The sequence below is a fragment of the Trachurus japonicus genome, chromosome 5, assembly GCF_045865225.1.
Source record: "Trachurus japonicus isolate A0001 chromosome 5, Traja_1.0".
NCBI lineage: Eukaryota > Metazoa > Chordata > Actinopteri > Carangiformes > Carangidae > Trachurus > Trachurus japonicus.
In genome coordinates this window covers 1,693,916-1,709,814 of record NC_140911.1, presented here as the reverse complement: position 1 = coordinate 1,709,814, position 15,899 = coordinate 1,693,916, and the positions used below count along the sequence as shown (strand labels likewise).

The 15,899-nt window shown below is 40.5% G+C and overlaps 1 protein-coding gene across 1 annotated transcript in view; it reads left to right on the top strand.

The window, feature by feature from the left end:
* Positions 1–15,899, top strand: part of fancd2 (FA complementation group D2) — a 43,312-nt gene that overhangs the window by 13,728 nt on the left and 13,685 nt on the right. Inside the window, exons 20-32 of the mRNA XM_085775531.1 lie at positions 449–568; positions 1,416–1,489; positions 1,590–1,742; positions 2,334–2,434; positions 3,969–4,084; positions 7,853–7,961; positions 8,107–8,205; positions 9,489–9,583; positions 10,478–10,645; positions 12,419–12,535; positions 13,345–13,473; positions 14,787–14,905; positions 15,008–15,118. Of these exons, the coding sequence (XP_085631657.1) occupies positions 449–568; positions 1,416–1,489; positions 1,590–1,742; positions 2,334–2,434; positions 3,969–4,084; positions 7,853–7,961; positions 8,107–8,205; positions 9,489–9,583; positions 10,478–10,645; positions 12,419–12,535; positions 13,345–13,473; positions 14,787–14,905; positions 15,008–15,118 (1,511 nt within the window). The remainder of the gene's footprint in view (positions 1–448; positions 569–1,415; positions 1,490–1,589; positions 1,743–2,333; positions 2,435–3,968; positions 4,085–7,852; positions 7,962–8,106; positions 8,206–9,488; positions 9,584–10,477; positions 10,646–12,418; positions 12,536–13,344; positions 13,474–14,786; positions 14,906–15,007; positions 15,119–15,899) is intronic.

Sequence of the window (15,899 nt, the reverse complement as noted above, 5' to 3'; positions counted from 1 at the left end):
CCTCCCACAGAGGCATTCGCATCGACTTCCGTGTTTTTAACAAATGGGGAAAGCAGTCAACACGTTTGTACCTAATTTTCCGGACTATAAGTCACGCTTTTTTCATAGTTTGGCTGGCCATGCGACCTATATTTAGAAGCGACTTATATATCAAAAATATATGCTATATCATCTATGAAGCAGCTAAATCTGGCGACTTTCCAACCCCTCTTTTTGTCAAAAGCGACTAGCGACAAATCTAGCGACTTTTCCCGGTGGTGTTACAAAAGTTTCTGGTTTGGAGACTCCGACGTGAAAGCACGTATCACAGCTGTTTTCAACGAGCAGCCGGTGCTATGAGACCCGGCTATTGATTAAATGTTTCAAAAATTAATGCGACTTATGGCCCAATGCGACATATAGTCCGGAAAATACGGTGGTTTTTTATTAACGTGTCGGTCGTGTGCAGGTGGCGGCTCTGCTGGAGCTGGTGAGGTCGAGCAGCGACAGCTCGCCCGAGGCCTCGGCTCTTTACTACGACGAACTGGCCAATCTGATCCTGAACTCCGGTCTGGACCCACAGGTGCAGGTGAGTCTCAGACCAAACATCTGGCTCACAAAACATCTGGCTGGGACACCTCCGATCAGAACAGATGTGTTTCTAATAATAGGCCTAAAACTATTGACTTTTAATCTCAGAAATTTTGTTTTTTTTCTAAGAAATTTTGATTTTTTTTTTTCTTAGAAATTTTGACTTTTATCTCAGAAACTTTGACTTTTTATCTCAGAAATGTTGACCTTTTTTTTCTAAGAAATGTTGACTTTTCATCTCTGACATTTTGACCTTTTTCTCAGAAATTTTGACTTTTTTTCCTCCGAAAATTTTCACTTTTTTTTCAGAAATTTTGACTTTTTTCTAAGAAATGTTGTCTTTTCATCTCCGAAATGTTGACTTTTCATCTCCGAAATTTTGACTTTTTTCTAAGAAATGTTGTCTTTTCATCTCCGAAATGTTGACTTTTCATCTCCGCAATTTTCACTTTTTTCTCAGAAATTTCAAGGTCAAGGTCAAGATTTCTTTATTAATACCAGCTGGTAAATTTGTTGTGCAGACAGGCACTCAGCAATCTCAGTATAAAAAACAGCCACACACAGACATCATGACACACAAATCACAAATAGAAAAAGACAATATAATCAAAATACATGGTCATAGAAATAGAAAAGTGCTACTACTTTTTTCTCAGAAATTTTGGCTTTTTTCTAAGAAATTCTGACTTTTAATCTCAGAAATTTTGACTTTTTTCTCGGAAATTTTGGCTTATTTCTAAAAAATGCTGACTTTTAATGTTAGAAATTTTGACTTTTTTCTCAGGAGATTTTTTTTTTGACTCTGTATCTGTGTAAAACTCGGTCCTTCTTTACTCTGCCAACAGGAACACATAGCGAAGAGCGTTCTGGACGACTTCCAGGACGACTTTGTGGTGGATCTGGGTCCAGAAGTGACAGGGTCGGTGACTGATGGCAGCGTTAGACGACGATGTGCTGTAATATATATTATTATTATTATTATATTATATTAATATCGATCCCTCCTTCCTGTGTCTCAGATCGCTCCCCTTCCCGGCCCGGGTGATGTACAGCCTGGACGAGGAGGAGGAGAGTCAGGGCGTCATCGCCGTCAACCTGCTGCCGCTGCTCGCCACCGACGTCCAGAGCCGAGCGGAGCAGCAGAGTCAGAACCAGAACCACAAGGCTCACAGGTCTGTTCCCTTTAAAGGGATAGTTCAACATGTTGGCAAACTGGCCCATTGCCATAATCCCTATAGTCATAGCAGTAGGATCGTTACCTTTAATTGTCGGTGCAAGCTATTTTTTAGAACGGCGGAGCAGAGCCGTGAGCTGCTCAGAGCTACGCTACGGAGGCTAATGGGATTTCTTGGTTTCCCACATCAAACTCATCAAATACACAATCCAACAACTCCACAACGCTCTGGTGGACAAGTTGTGAGCTGCACATTCACCACGCTATGAGATAATAACACAACGTTACCACACAGAGTTGTTTTAGAGGGAAATACAGAGACTGTTGATGAAAAACTGTCCCTGAAGGCAACGCACATCAGTGGTTTCACATGAATTTCCCTCTAAAACAACTCTGTGTGGTAACGTTGTGTTATTATCTCATAGCGTGGTGAATGTGCAGCTCACAACTTGTCCACCAGAGCATTGTGGAGTTGTTGGATTGTGTATTTGATGAGTTTGATGAGGGAAACCAAGAAATTCCTCGGTGGAATCGCAGCTCAGGTTTTAAATAACATCGTTTGTTGTTGTTGTTGTGTGTTTCCCTGCAGACGAGTGTCTCCTCTGTGTCTGTCTCCGTTCTTCCGGCTGCTGAGACTCTGTGAGGAGAAGCAGCACGACGGAGATCTGGAGGAGATCGATGCTCTGCTGGGTGAGGACCAAGACACACAGCTGAGTGATGACTCTGGTCTAATCCCAATGTTCACCCTACTCACTACCACTTCACCCTCGAAATGAAGCCACAAGGGGTAGAGCTTTGTGATCTTCCCTAGGAATTGACCTATGGCTAAGCCACGCCCCCAAACGCGATGAGTGCATAGCTAGCCCATACAGCCTCGGACATTCTCTGCTTCCACGTCCATTGAAATGCATTGCAGTTAGTCAGTTTTCATTTGTTTTTATATGTTTTATCTTGACATGTTAAGTTTAAAATGGCCAAACGGTGTGCATGGGGTACATGCAACTCCCACACTAGGTATCCTGAGAGGCCACGGGGGGGATTTTTTTAACCTTTTCCCAAGCCACATCTCAACCGAGAGAAGTGTCTGCTCTGGATAAAGTTATGCAGTAGACCACAACACCAACTAAACCTGGATAAACTGAACAAGGATGTCTACATCTGTTCTACGTTAAGTCAACAACGTATTTGAGGCAACATATTGTCAGAGATGTTTAGATGTTAGCCAGTATCACAACTAAGCATAAAGTCCGCTAGCTTAATGCTAACGTATAATGTAAAACTCCATAGACAGGCTAACAGAAATTAGCCCGTCGCTATCAGCGTTTCGCGGCAACCGACAGCCATAGCAGTAAAGCTAAGTGAAGTTTTGGTGACTTCGAGATGATATTTAATCTTTCTGTCTCCAAAAATCATCAGTTGCCTCCTGTGAAATGACAGCTGTTGCCATAGCAACTGTCACCGAATGTTGACTGTTTGTCCGAGTGAGTGGAGGGGGCGGGGCTTAGCCAGAGGTCAACTGGGACACCACTTGCTACGTCACTGCATAGTTTACGTTCGGGCACGTAAGCGACTGCGTAGTTACGTTTGCACACACGTCGCACCATAACAACAAACCCAGCAGCAACATGGAGTTAACGGTTGCGATTGTTTTGGTTTTTTTTGTCATTCATCATGACAAATTCAAAATGCTGCCATGTTATATAACTTGATAAAAGGAAAAGAAAATGTAATGCAGACTGATCGGTTCATTGTAAAACATTAATTTATTGATGTAAATGTGGTGATTTCTGTACAGAGCCCCGAGGCAGCGCTGCCTGCTCCTCACATGAAGCTTCACTTTTCATTCAAACTAACTACTGTTACTGATACAGGTGTTAGGTTTCATCAATGAGACCAACATTTATCTCCTAAAAATAATTTAACCAGACGGTGGTAAACCTCTAAAAACCTGCGGGTAAGTTAATTAGCGATCGTCTTTTCTCCCCCGGGATGACGACGGAGGTTGGCCGGCCGAGCAGCTCTGCAGAGCGGCTGCTGCCTCTGTGACGTCCTGGTTGCTGCGGAGCTTCACTTCTCTGAAAAACGTCGTAGCAAACTTCTAAACAGCCTCATTTGGATAAACCGACCACACATTGGGGATCTAAACAGTTACTTTCTCTCATGAAAAAATATTGAAACAAGATATTTCAAATGTGTGTGTGTGTGTGTGTGTGTGTGTGTTCAGGCTGCCCTCTGATCCTCACGGACATGGACGTGCTGGAGAAGATGGAGAGTTTGTCCAAACCGGAGAGGGAGTTCCTCTGCACGTTGTTGTTCCACACCATCAACTGGTTCAGAGAGGTGACGACGCCACAACACTGCATCTTCATCTTCATCTTCATCTTCATGTTCATCTTCATCTTCATGTTCAGGTTTAGGTTTAGTTTTATTTATTTGCACCATAAAAATTAAGGAACAGTTACAGAAACAATAATGAAACAAGAACAGTAAGTTCAGGTTAAAACCGGTTAAAACTCTTAATGGGCTCTGTTGTGGAAATTTCCTTTAACTTGTGAGAGAGAAAATCGAAGTCCAGCAAAGAAGGGTTTCACTTAAGTACTTTATTTTATCTTGCAAGAGGTGGACTGTCATACACACAGAAGTCTGTACGAGAGTGCACACTGAGATTTGGTCACATCAGGTTACATAGGCACAAGAGCGAGAAGGAGCCATGTGCTCCTCCTTGGAGGCAGCATCATACATTGTCCAATTACATTATTGCATTCTTGCAGAATAAGTTTGCACAGTTTGCATTAAGCGCCTTTGGCATATCTTGGGTTATTATAAGATCAACTCATATGTAGGGCCCGATCGGCGAGCCGATTAAATCGGCCGATTATAGCCCGTTTGAGAATAATCGGTAATCGGCCAAAACTCGCAGATTGTCGCCGATATTTTCAGAAATAAAATGCAGGGAATAAGACTTGGTTTTACTTTGAAAATGTTCCCCCATTTGAAAAGATCCCCCGACATTAGGTTATTTATCCTGTAGAGGGCGCATCCAACTGCATCCACTAACCACCTCACAGCACAGCAGAGTGACTGATCTGCAGCAGGACACGCTCCGCCATAGCCTCGTCACTCACACACATCACACAGCTTTTAACAACTTGATTAACTGTTAACTGTCTCAAAACCAGTGTTGCTGCTGGCTTTCTTTTTACTTTTTTTATTTTTTATTTTATTTTACACCGTGGTCGGGTTGTGAATTAATTAATTAATGCTCGTGACTCCGGCCGTGTTGGGTCCGAGATTCAACAAGCCGGTCGGGTTTTACAGTTATTACCGGCAGTAGCTAGGCCCGTTTATCAATAAACACAGTAGATGAGGTGGGTGAGTGACTGAGCTCAGGCTGTGTGGGGGGCGGGGGGGCGGCGGTGCGGGTCTCTGACTGCAGCGGGACAATCATGTCTCTGCTCCGTGACACACTGAGCGCTGTGGGACCGGGGCTCGCGGCAGCACCCGCTAAACATTGAAAACAGCGGTGATACGTGCTTCCACGTCGAGTTCAACAAACCAGAAACGTCTGGAACAACACTGGAAAAAGTCGCTTTTCAAAAAAAAAAAAAAAAAAGAGAGAGCGAGAGAGAGAGAGAGAGAGACCGCCGTGCCGTGTAAAAACAACAACAACAACAAAAAAGTGTCACGTGTCATGACTTCCTGTATCTGGCCCTTCAAAATAAAAGCCCTAAAGCCTTTCACAGTTCAGTCATTGATTTTGACTTAATTTTGACAAGACAGTACTCCAAATGTTGTTGTTTTTTCCTGCAACCAATTGACCAATGAACATTTGGCAGCCCTAATTTATATATTATATAATATATGTAGATATATTACTTAAATTAATAAAATTGTAAAACTTTATTAAAAAAAATAATAATCGGCCGATTAATCGGTTATCGGATTTTTTCCCCCCTAATAATCGGCATCGGCATCGGCCCCAAAAAATCCATATCGGTCGGGCCCTACTCATATGTGAAGGCAGGAAGCTCGTGGTTGTCTGTAACCAAGGGTCTGATGTGGTCTTTTCACACCTCAGCGAGTTGACATTTCTTTGACATCTCACTGTGGTTTTAAATATAGAGACGACCGCTTGCTTAAAGCGAAATTCCGGCGTAAGTGTAAACCATGGTCAAACACACCGTAACACCGAGTTAGACCCCCCCTCGAGAGATCAATTTGCCCGACCGCTACATTCACGAGATCCACCAACTTCAGCAAATACCGCAATATCGCCACACACGGCGCTGTCCGGATCCACTGTCTGACCGCAACCAAAACGCCACCATTTGCCCAAAATAATGCTCAGAACTGCACCAAATGTCATCAATAGTACACACAGGGTCCCAGCACGTAGTACGAGTTGTCAAACATCTGCTAGCTTTGCCTGTTTTCTTTAGCAAGGAGATGCAACTCAACTCACCTACTTCTCCTCCTGGAGCGGCTTGTTGGTGAGGAAGCCCTGACGAGTCGATCACCGAGTGCACCGGAGTTCCGCAGCTCAATCAACAATTACCTCATGGAAATACAATCAGAGTTTTTTTTTTTTTTATCTTGCATATCACTTTATAACTATTATTATCGAGTGCTGGCCACGATATAGGCGCAAATGAGCATTTTTAAATTTACGTTTTTTGCCGGTGCACTCGGTGATCGACTCGTCAGGGCTTCCTCACCAACAAGCGGCTCCCGGAGGAGAAGTAGGTGAGTTGTATCTGGTCTCCTTACTACTCTCGTGAATGTAGCGGTCGGGCAAATTGGTCTCTCGAGGGGGGGGTCTAACTCGGTGTTACGGTGTGTTTGACCATGGTTTACACTTACGCCGGAATTTCGCTTTAAGCGTTATCATCACAAAATAACAGGAACCCAATCGGACACTTGTATGCTGCCTCATGCACAGCAGAAAGTGCAGCTTTGCGCTTTCTTCAAAGTTCACCTAAGGTTCATGAACGTACATCTTCAAAGTTCAATCAAGGGTCATAAAATTTCCATTACAGCTCATAATAAAAACACCTCCCTCAAAAATACGCAGAAGTAAGTGAGTATATTTTTTGGCTTTTCATGCCTTTATTTGATAGAACAGTTGAGAGAGACAGGAAGCTGAGAGGCAGAGAGGGGGATGACATGCAGGAAAGGGCCGCCCGATGCGGGATTCTAACCGGGGCCGCCTGCAGCGAGGACTTAAAGCCTCAACACATGTGGCGCCTGCTTAACCTCTTCGCCACTTGGCGCCCCTCAAGAACAATTCTACGGATCATCAGCATCAGGGCCAACAATGGAGATAAAAATTCTGACTTTTAATCTCAGAAATGTTGACTTTTTTCTAAGAAAGTTTGACTTTTTTCTAAGTAATTTTGACTTTTTTTCTAAGAAATGTTGACTTTTTCTAAGAAATTTTGACTTTTAATCTCAGAAATGTTGACTTTTTCTCAGAATTTTGACTTTTTCTAAGTAATTTTGACTTTTTTTCTAAGAAATGTTGACTTTTTCTAAGAAATTTTGACTTCATCTAAGAAATTTTGACTTTTTTCTCAGAAATCTTGACTTTTTTAAATAATTTTTTGACTTTGTTCTCAGAAATCTTGACTTTTTCCTAAGAAATTCTGTTTTTTTTTCTCAGAAATTTTGACTTTTTTTCTCAGAAATTTTGACTTTTTTTCTCAGAAATTTTGACTTTTTTTCTCAGAAATTCTGAGTTTTTATCTCAGAATCTTAAAAAAACTATCTCTGTTGTTCAAAATAGTAGAGTATGTATATGTGTGGAATGGTTGTGTATGAGTGGGTGAGCATGTATAGATTCACCTGGATGATGATCCAATGATAGTTAAGTTATACAAGGAAAGGAAACTATTGGGTGTTGATGTTGATGTTTAAACATGTTTCTGTCCAGAGGGATGAGAAGTGACTGAAGCCGTGTGTGTGTCTGTGTGTGTGTGTGTGTGTGTGTGTCTGTGTGTGTGTGTGTGTGTGTGTGTGTGTGTGTGTGTGTGTGTGTGTGTGTGTGTGTGTGTGTGTGTGTGTGTGTGTGTGTGTCTGTGTGTGTGTGTGTGTGTCTGTGTGTTGTTGAAGGTCGTGAATGCGTTTTGTAAGCTGAAGGAAACGGAGATGAAGATGAAGGTGATGACTCGTCTGCAGAACATCACCTACCTGCAGACACTGCTGGAGACGGCGCTGGCCGGTGAGTTCACACAGCAGCTTCAACCACAGTCTCACTCATTCATTCATTCATTCATTCACTCTGTCTCTCTGTCAGAATAAACACATCTTCTGCCTCTGGTGTGTGTGTGTGTGTGTGTGTGTGTGTGTGTGTGTGTGTGTTTCAGGAACACCTGGCTACGTCCCACCTGTCGCTAACTTCGATGGCGAGATCACAGACGCGGTGCCGCCGGGTTTATCTGCTCCTGTGAACAAGACGAAGAAAGGTGAGTCTGGATTTAAAATAGTATTTAGGATGTCAGAAAAAAAAGACAGAAAAAATGATTTATTTTCAGTAAACTACATGCAAAGTAGATTTTTTTAGTTTTGGATGATTACAGCCTGGGATGAGTCAGTGATCAAAGCAACACTGAGTTTCTGTACAGTGTCAAATACTCAGAAGCACAAAAAAAAGCTTTTCGTTAAGTAGCTGTAAAATACGACGGAGTATTAGGGCCACATTGAGAAAAAAAACAAAACACAGACTTCGAGAATAAAGTCGTAAATTTACAAGAATAAAGTCGTAAATTTACGAGAATAAAGTCGTACATTTACGAGAATAAAGTCGTACATTTCCTACGAGACAAATGTCATAACATTACGAGAATAAAGTTGTAAATTTACGAGAATAAAGTCGTACATTTCCTACGAGACAAATGTCATAACATTACGAGAATAAAGTTGTAAATTTACGAGAATAAAGTCGTAAATTTACAAGAATAAAGTCTTAAATTTACAAGAATAAAGTCTTAAATTTACGAGAATAAAGTCGTAAATTTACAAGAATAAAGTCGTAAATTTACAAGAATAAAGTCGTACATTTACGAGAATAAAGTCGTAACATTACGAGAATAAAGTCGTACATTACGAGAATAAAGTCGTACATTTCCTACGAGACAAATGTCATAACATTACGAGAATAAAGTTGTAAATTTACGAGAATAAAGTCGTAAATTTACAAGAATAAAGTCTTAAATTTACGAGAATAAAGTCTTAAATTTACGAGAATAAAGTCGTAAATTTACAAGAATAAAGTCGTAAATTTACAAGAATAAAGTCGTAAATTTACAAGAATAAAGTCGTACATTTACGAGAATAAAGTCGTAACATTACGAGAATAAAGTCGTACATTTACGAGAATAAAGTCGTACATTTCCTACGAGACAAATGTCATAACATTACGAGAATAAAGTTGTAAATTTACGAGAATAAAGTTGTACATTTCATACAAGAAAAAAGTCATAACATTACGAGTCGAAGTTTGTGATTTTTTTATGTGTCAATGTGGCCCTAATACTCCGTCATAGTAAAAAGATATTATACATTGATATTATTCTTCTTTAAACCAACATCAGTCCTGATCGTACACTTCAAGTGTTCACTCATTTTTAAAGCTCTAAGCTTCTGAACACCAAAGAAAATTCTCAGGATTAAAGGGCCCATATTATGCAAAATCCAAGTGTGTAAAATGTAAATGAATCGTGTGTGTGTGTGTGTAACTGTGTTTCAGACGGAGCAGGGAAGAAGAGGAAGGCTCCTGGTAAGACGTCGTCGGAGAGCAGCTCTCAGCTGGACGAGACCACCGAGGCCGACGAGACTCAGCTGGTACGGTTCACTTCCTCCTCTCACAGTAGTTGCGTTTCTTTCCATTCACCTTTTCTTATTCGCATTTTGAGCATAAAAGTTTTTACGCTTTGGGAGTGGGGGTGGATTTGTCAGCGTATCGATGAAAGGAAAATGCGACTTTTTGTTATGGAAACAGGTTATGCGAATTGACCTCTGGCTAAGCCCCGCCCCCTCCACTCACTGGGACAAACAGTCAACATTCGGTGACAGTTGCTATGGCAACAGCTGTCACAGTAGGAGACATTTCACAGGAGGCAACTGATGATTTTTGGAGACAGAAAGATTAAATATCATCTGGAAGTCACCAAAACTTCACTTAGCTTTACTGCTATGGCTGTCGGTTGCCGCGAAACGCCAATAGCGACGGGCTAATTTCTGTTAGCCTGTCTATGGAGTTTTACATTATACGTTAGCATTAAGCTAGTGGACTTTATGCTTATGCTTTATGCGGATAGATAGATAGATTTCTGTGTAAATATCTCATGTTATAACATGAAAACCTGCAGCTTATATTGATGTGCGGCCTATATATGTATTTTCTTTTAAAAATTTAGCTGGTGCGGATTATATACAGGTGCGTCTATAGTCCGGAAAGTACGTAAATTGTCCATGATGTTGAGTATCAGCTGAGTGTCAACTTGTCATGGATACATTCACGCTCTCTTATGACGTAATCTCACGGCGCACCACTCCTCCTCCTCTCCCAATAATCACATAACAATAACGAATGGAAACGGGCATAAATTCGCATTTGCTTTTTGCGCATTTTCACAAAATCCGCTCTTAAATTCGATACATTTGGATGGAAACCCAGTTAGTTCCTGTCTGAGTGTGTGACCGATGGGACTGAAGCAGCTGGTTGTTGTTCTGCAGGAGGAGAAGGAGAAGGAGAAGGAGAAGGAGAAGGAGAAGGAGGCGCGTGCAGCGGTCAGCTTGGCGTCCTACCGGCCGTTCTTCAGGGAGTTGGACCTGGAGGTGCTCAGCGTGCTGCAGTGTGGCCTCTTGTCCCGCTCGCTGCTCGACTCAGAGCTGCACACCAAGGTGACCACGTCGCTTTCTTTTCTTTTTTCAAAAATCTGTTTATTGGCATTTTTAATTACACATATGTACTATTCTGTCCACTGCACGTGCGTAACTGCACTGAGTAACAGACAGCTAAACACTTGGTGTGGCGTTGAAAAGGTGAAAAGATTGAAATAGAATTAAGAGAAAGTATTGTAATAGAAAGAAATAAAACAAGGTAAAATAAATGAATAATAATAAAAATAGATAAATAGAATCAGGAAAAAAACAGCAATGGTCAAAAGTGTTACCTAACATTCAGATATGTACTCTACTATATATATATATATATATATATACTTTATACTCTACTAGTCAGTAGGGGTGGGAGAAAAAATCGATTCACATAGATATCGCGATATCTTTTTCGACGATTTTTAAATCGATTTTTTTTTTCAAAAATCGATTTTTTTTTTTTGAATTTTTTTTAATATTGTTCAATGTGTATTTGTTAGCCTCTTTTACATACAGAGAGTACAGGTTTTGAAAAGGGTTTAAGTTCACTTTATAATGGAGTATGTTAATTTATAGGCTCCTACAGTGTTTGTGTGCAGATAAATGTTAAAAATGCGACTAAAAATCGAGAGAATCGGCAATATCGTAGAATCGCAATTTAAATCGAATCGCCATCCAAAAAATCGTTGAAGAATCGAATCGGGAGAAAAGCATATCGTCCCAGCCCTACTAGTCAGTAATGTTGTCACAGTGAGTCAGAGAAAACATCCGAACCTCGTTAAATTTGTCCTTTTCACCTCTCAGAGTGAATTTGATCTAAAACAGGAGCATGTTTCTAATCAATGATACAAATATACAAGAGTTTAAATGTCATGTCATTTCAAAACAAGAGCAGTAACTCAGGGAGCAGAGGGCTGATCTCAGGAGTGGCTCTAATTAAATCAGTTTAATTAAAAAAAACTAATTAAATAAATGATATAAACACGGAGGAAAATGTCGAGTGGAGATGAGATTTTCAGTAAACTAACGAGGTTTTATCAGGTTATTATATTATACAGGTGCATCTCAATACATTAGAATATCATGGAAAAGTTTAATGTCAGTAACTCAGTTCAGAAAGTGAAACTAAGACATTATATAGATCCATTACACACAGAATGAAACATTTAATTTCTTTTACTGTAATTCTGATAGATAGATAGATGGATGGATGGATAGATAGAACGATGGATGGATGGATGGATGGATGGATGGATGGATGGATGGATGGATGGATGGATGGATGGATGGATGGATGGATAGATAGAACGATGGATGGATGGATGGATGGATGGATAGATAGAACGATGGATGGATGGATGGATGGATGGATAGATAGAACGATGGATGGACAGACAGACAGACAGACAGATAGATACATAGATGGATAGATAGATAGACAGATAGACAGATAGATAGATAGATAGATAGATAGATAGATAAACAGATAGATAGATAGATAGATAGAACGATAGATAGATAGATAGAACGATAGATAGATAGATAGATAGATAGATAGAACGATAGATAGAACGATAGATAGATAGATAGAACGATAGATAGATAGAACGATAGATAGATAGATAGATAGAACGATAGATAGAACGATAGATAGATAGATAGATAGATAGATAGATAGATAGATAGATAGATAGATAGATAGATAGATAGATAGATAGATAGATAGATAGATAGATAGATAGATAGACAGACAGATAGATCGATCGATCTGGTGTAACGTTGTGACATCTCCACCAGCTGAGGGAGGAGGTTCTTCTGGGTCCCGCTGAGCTTCTCTTCCTCCTCGACGACATGCTGAGAAAACTGGAGTTCAGTCTGACGGCCGCTCCTGCAAAGAGAGCTCCTTTCCTCAAGGTACACACACACACACACACACACACACACACACACACAGGTTTTTATTGTTGTAACAACTATTTTAATAATTGAATAATCATTTGATTTTTTTATTTTAGGTTAGGTTAAACTTTCAGTGTTTCCCCCAGAAAATTTGTTAGTTAAGGTGGTGTCTGTCCTGTTGGCGGGTGGTGGTGCGAGCGGATCGATCGATCGTCCTATTATTATATATATATGTGGCGAATATTGCTCCTTTTTTTTTTTTAAAGACGTTAGTTTAGGCGGCAGCTCTTTGTTGTTAAGGCGGCCGCCTTAACAGGAAAGCGCTGCGGGAAACCCTGACTTTATACATCCCCGAGAGGAAATTCCTCTGTCACAGCAGCATAATAGAAAAGAGAAACAGGACATTATGAATAATAAATGATTATATATCATTAACTATATAACATATATAGAATACATAAATACTTAAAAAGATACTGTGCTCTCTTCTTGCTGGGTAAAAATAACAGGCCAAAAGTGCTTAAAAAAAGATAAAAGTAGTTTTAAAGTGCGGGTGTAAAAGTGCGACAGCTGATAACCATAGCGTCCACAACACCACATTACTACAGACTATCTGCAACTGTTAAAGAGTCTGAATGCCACCGGGATTAATAAATGAACTGGTTAAAAGAAATCATTACTCAAAAACAGAACATTGTTTCAGATTGACAGTGCAGTGTAAGTGTAAAAACAACAGGTTGTTGCTGCTTGAACATCCCTGAGCTGTTAAAGTAATAAACTGTCAATAATGATACTGATGATCACTGTGTTACTGTTACTACCAGGGGAGGACAGACCGGAGCGTGGGCTTCTCCCACCTGCAGCAGCGGAGCTCCAAGGATGTGGCGTCCTGCTGTGTGCAGCTGCTTCCTGCTCTCTGCTCCCACCTGGAGGACTGTCACAACCACTTCCAGGTCCAACACAACGTCACGTCTCTTCTAAATCTGCTCTTATGTACATTTGAGCAATATATCACGACAGGCTGCTTCGCGTCAGGCCGAACAACGCCCGTTAGAGTGGTATAATGAGCATATATCACGGACTGGAGTCATATATTGCTTTTATAAAACGGTTACCAATAATGACAATATGAAAGAGGGATACGCAATCAATTTCATGTAGTTTTATTCAACCAGAAATACATATTATCCAATAAAATAGCCTCACTGTGAAAAACTAGTCCCAGCTGTCCAGATCCTCCCTGATCGGCTCCAAGCTGCAAACACTAGGGGTGGGAGAAAAAATCGATTCACATAAATATCGTGATAGCTTTTTTGACGATTTTTAAATTGTTCTTTTTTTTTTCAAAAATCGATTTTTTTTTTGGGGGGGGGGTTCTTTTTTCTTTTTTTGAATTTTTAAAAATATTGTGCAATGTGCATTTGTTCGCCTTTTTTACATACAGAGAGTCCAGGTTTTGAAAAGGGTTGAAGTTCACTTTATAATGGAGTATGTTCATTTCTAGGCTCCTACAGTATTTGTGTGCAGATAAATGTTAAAAATGCTAAAGACTAAAAATCGAGGGAATCGGCAATATCGTAGAATCGCAATTTAAATAGAATCGCCATCCAAAAAATCGTAGAAGAATCGAATCGGGAGAAAAGCACATCGTCCCAGCCCTAGCAAACACCCCACGAGTGAAAGCGGAGCGATCTCCGCTGGCCTTTTCTTCTGTGTGTACAGATCATATCCGATATGTTTTTCTATTTTTAGACAATACCTGCTACGTGCAGGCTCACCCAACACTTCTGAGTTCTCACTTTCCATTATTTCCAACCACCGTTCTCCACTTCCTGCCCCCCATCTGCAACTTCACTCTAACTTAATTTTATTTAATTAATTATTTGAAAGGGACAATACACATTAATGAACATCAGTATGTAAATACCAATGTAAATGTGTCGGAGCTAGCGAGCCTGCTCATTTACATCGGCAGTCCCTTGGCAGGTAATAGACAAACAGACAGAGGAATAAGAGGTCGAATTAAAAAGGAAAAAACAACATAAAGAGTTAAACGGTAATTCACATCAAATACACATTCATACGTGGACATAAAGTGCAGTGTGAATTGTAGACATAAATGTTTGGATTTCTGTGTACAGTATGTGTGCGTTAGTTGGGCTGGTGAAAGCTTCATGTCAACAGCTCTATTAGAAATATATTTTGATGCAGTCAATCCTTATTCTCTCCGCTGTGTGTAAATGTAAATGTGTGTGTGTTTGTTCAGACGCTGCAGTCGGAGAACGACGGCGTGGTGGACGGACCGGCCACCGACCTGCAGCAGCATCAGCTGATGACGTCGTGTTTCCAGCTGCTGCTGCACATCCTCAACACCTGCTTCTGCTGGTGACGCCTCATCTTTACAAGCTGTTAGCTCTGTGTGTTAAAGCATGGGAGAGGAGGGAGTGTGTGTGTCCTCATCTCTCTGTGTGTGTGTGTGATGTCCAGGTCTGGCTTCAGTCTCCCCGGCAACAGGAGTTTACTGAAGAAAGCTCTGGGAGTTCTGGCCGAGCGTCTGAAAGAGCAGCGATCAGACTCGACGCTGGAGCAGCTGGTGAAGTCAGTCTCACACTCCTCATTTTTTTATTTGCACATTATATATAACCTGCTTAAACAATGAAAATAGTGAAATTAAACATTGTGCAGGAGAGGTTGAAGCCAAAAAAGGCTGATGAAAACACCTCCCCTATGTAAAAAAAACAAAACAACTACAGTAAGAAGATAATACAGAAATTCATAACATAGAAAATAGAAAAAAGACAAATTAGCGTGGAAAAATGAAAGATACTGAATTATGAAAGAAAGAAAAAACAATTTACATAAAAAAAAAATGAAAGGTACAACTTGACAGATCCAGAAGTGTTACAGATCTTAACTAAAGAATGATAAAGAACAATACAAAGCCAGTGTGGATATTGATTTTAGTGATGTAGGTAGATTGAGGTAAATTCATGTAAAACCGCTGATGCACGTTGCCTTCAGGGACAGTTTTTCATCAAGCAGTCTCAGTCTCAGTTTAATTTACTGACAAGGGACAATGTACATTAATAAAACATTGTAAAAAACAAATGTAAATGCACCCGAGTTAGCTAAAAAAGCTAGTTTTCATCGCCAGTCCCTCTGCCTGATGATAAAAGGCAACCTTTCCCTCTACAACAACTCTGTGTGGTAACGTTGTGTTATTATCTCATAGCGTGGTGAATGTGCAGCTCACAACTTGTCCACCAGAGCGTTGTGGAGTTGTTGGATTGTGTATTTGATGAGTTTGATGATGAGGGAAACCAAGAAATCCCATAATGAGCCTCTGTAGCGTAGCTCTGAACAGCTCACGGCTCTGCTC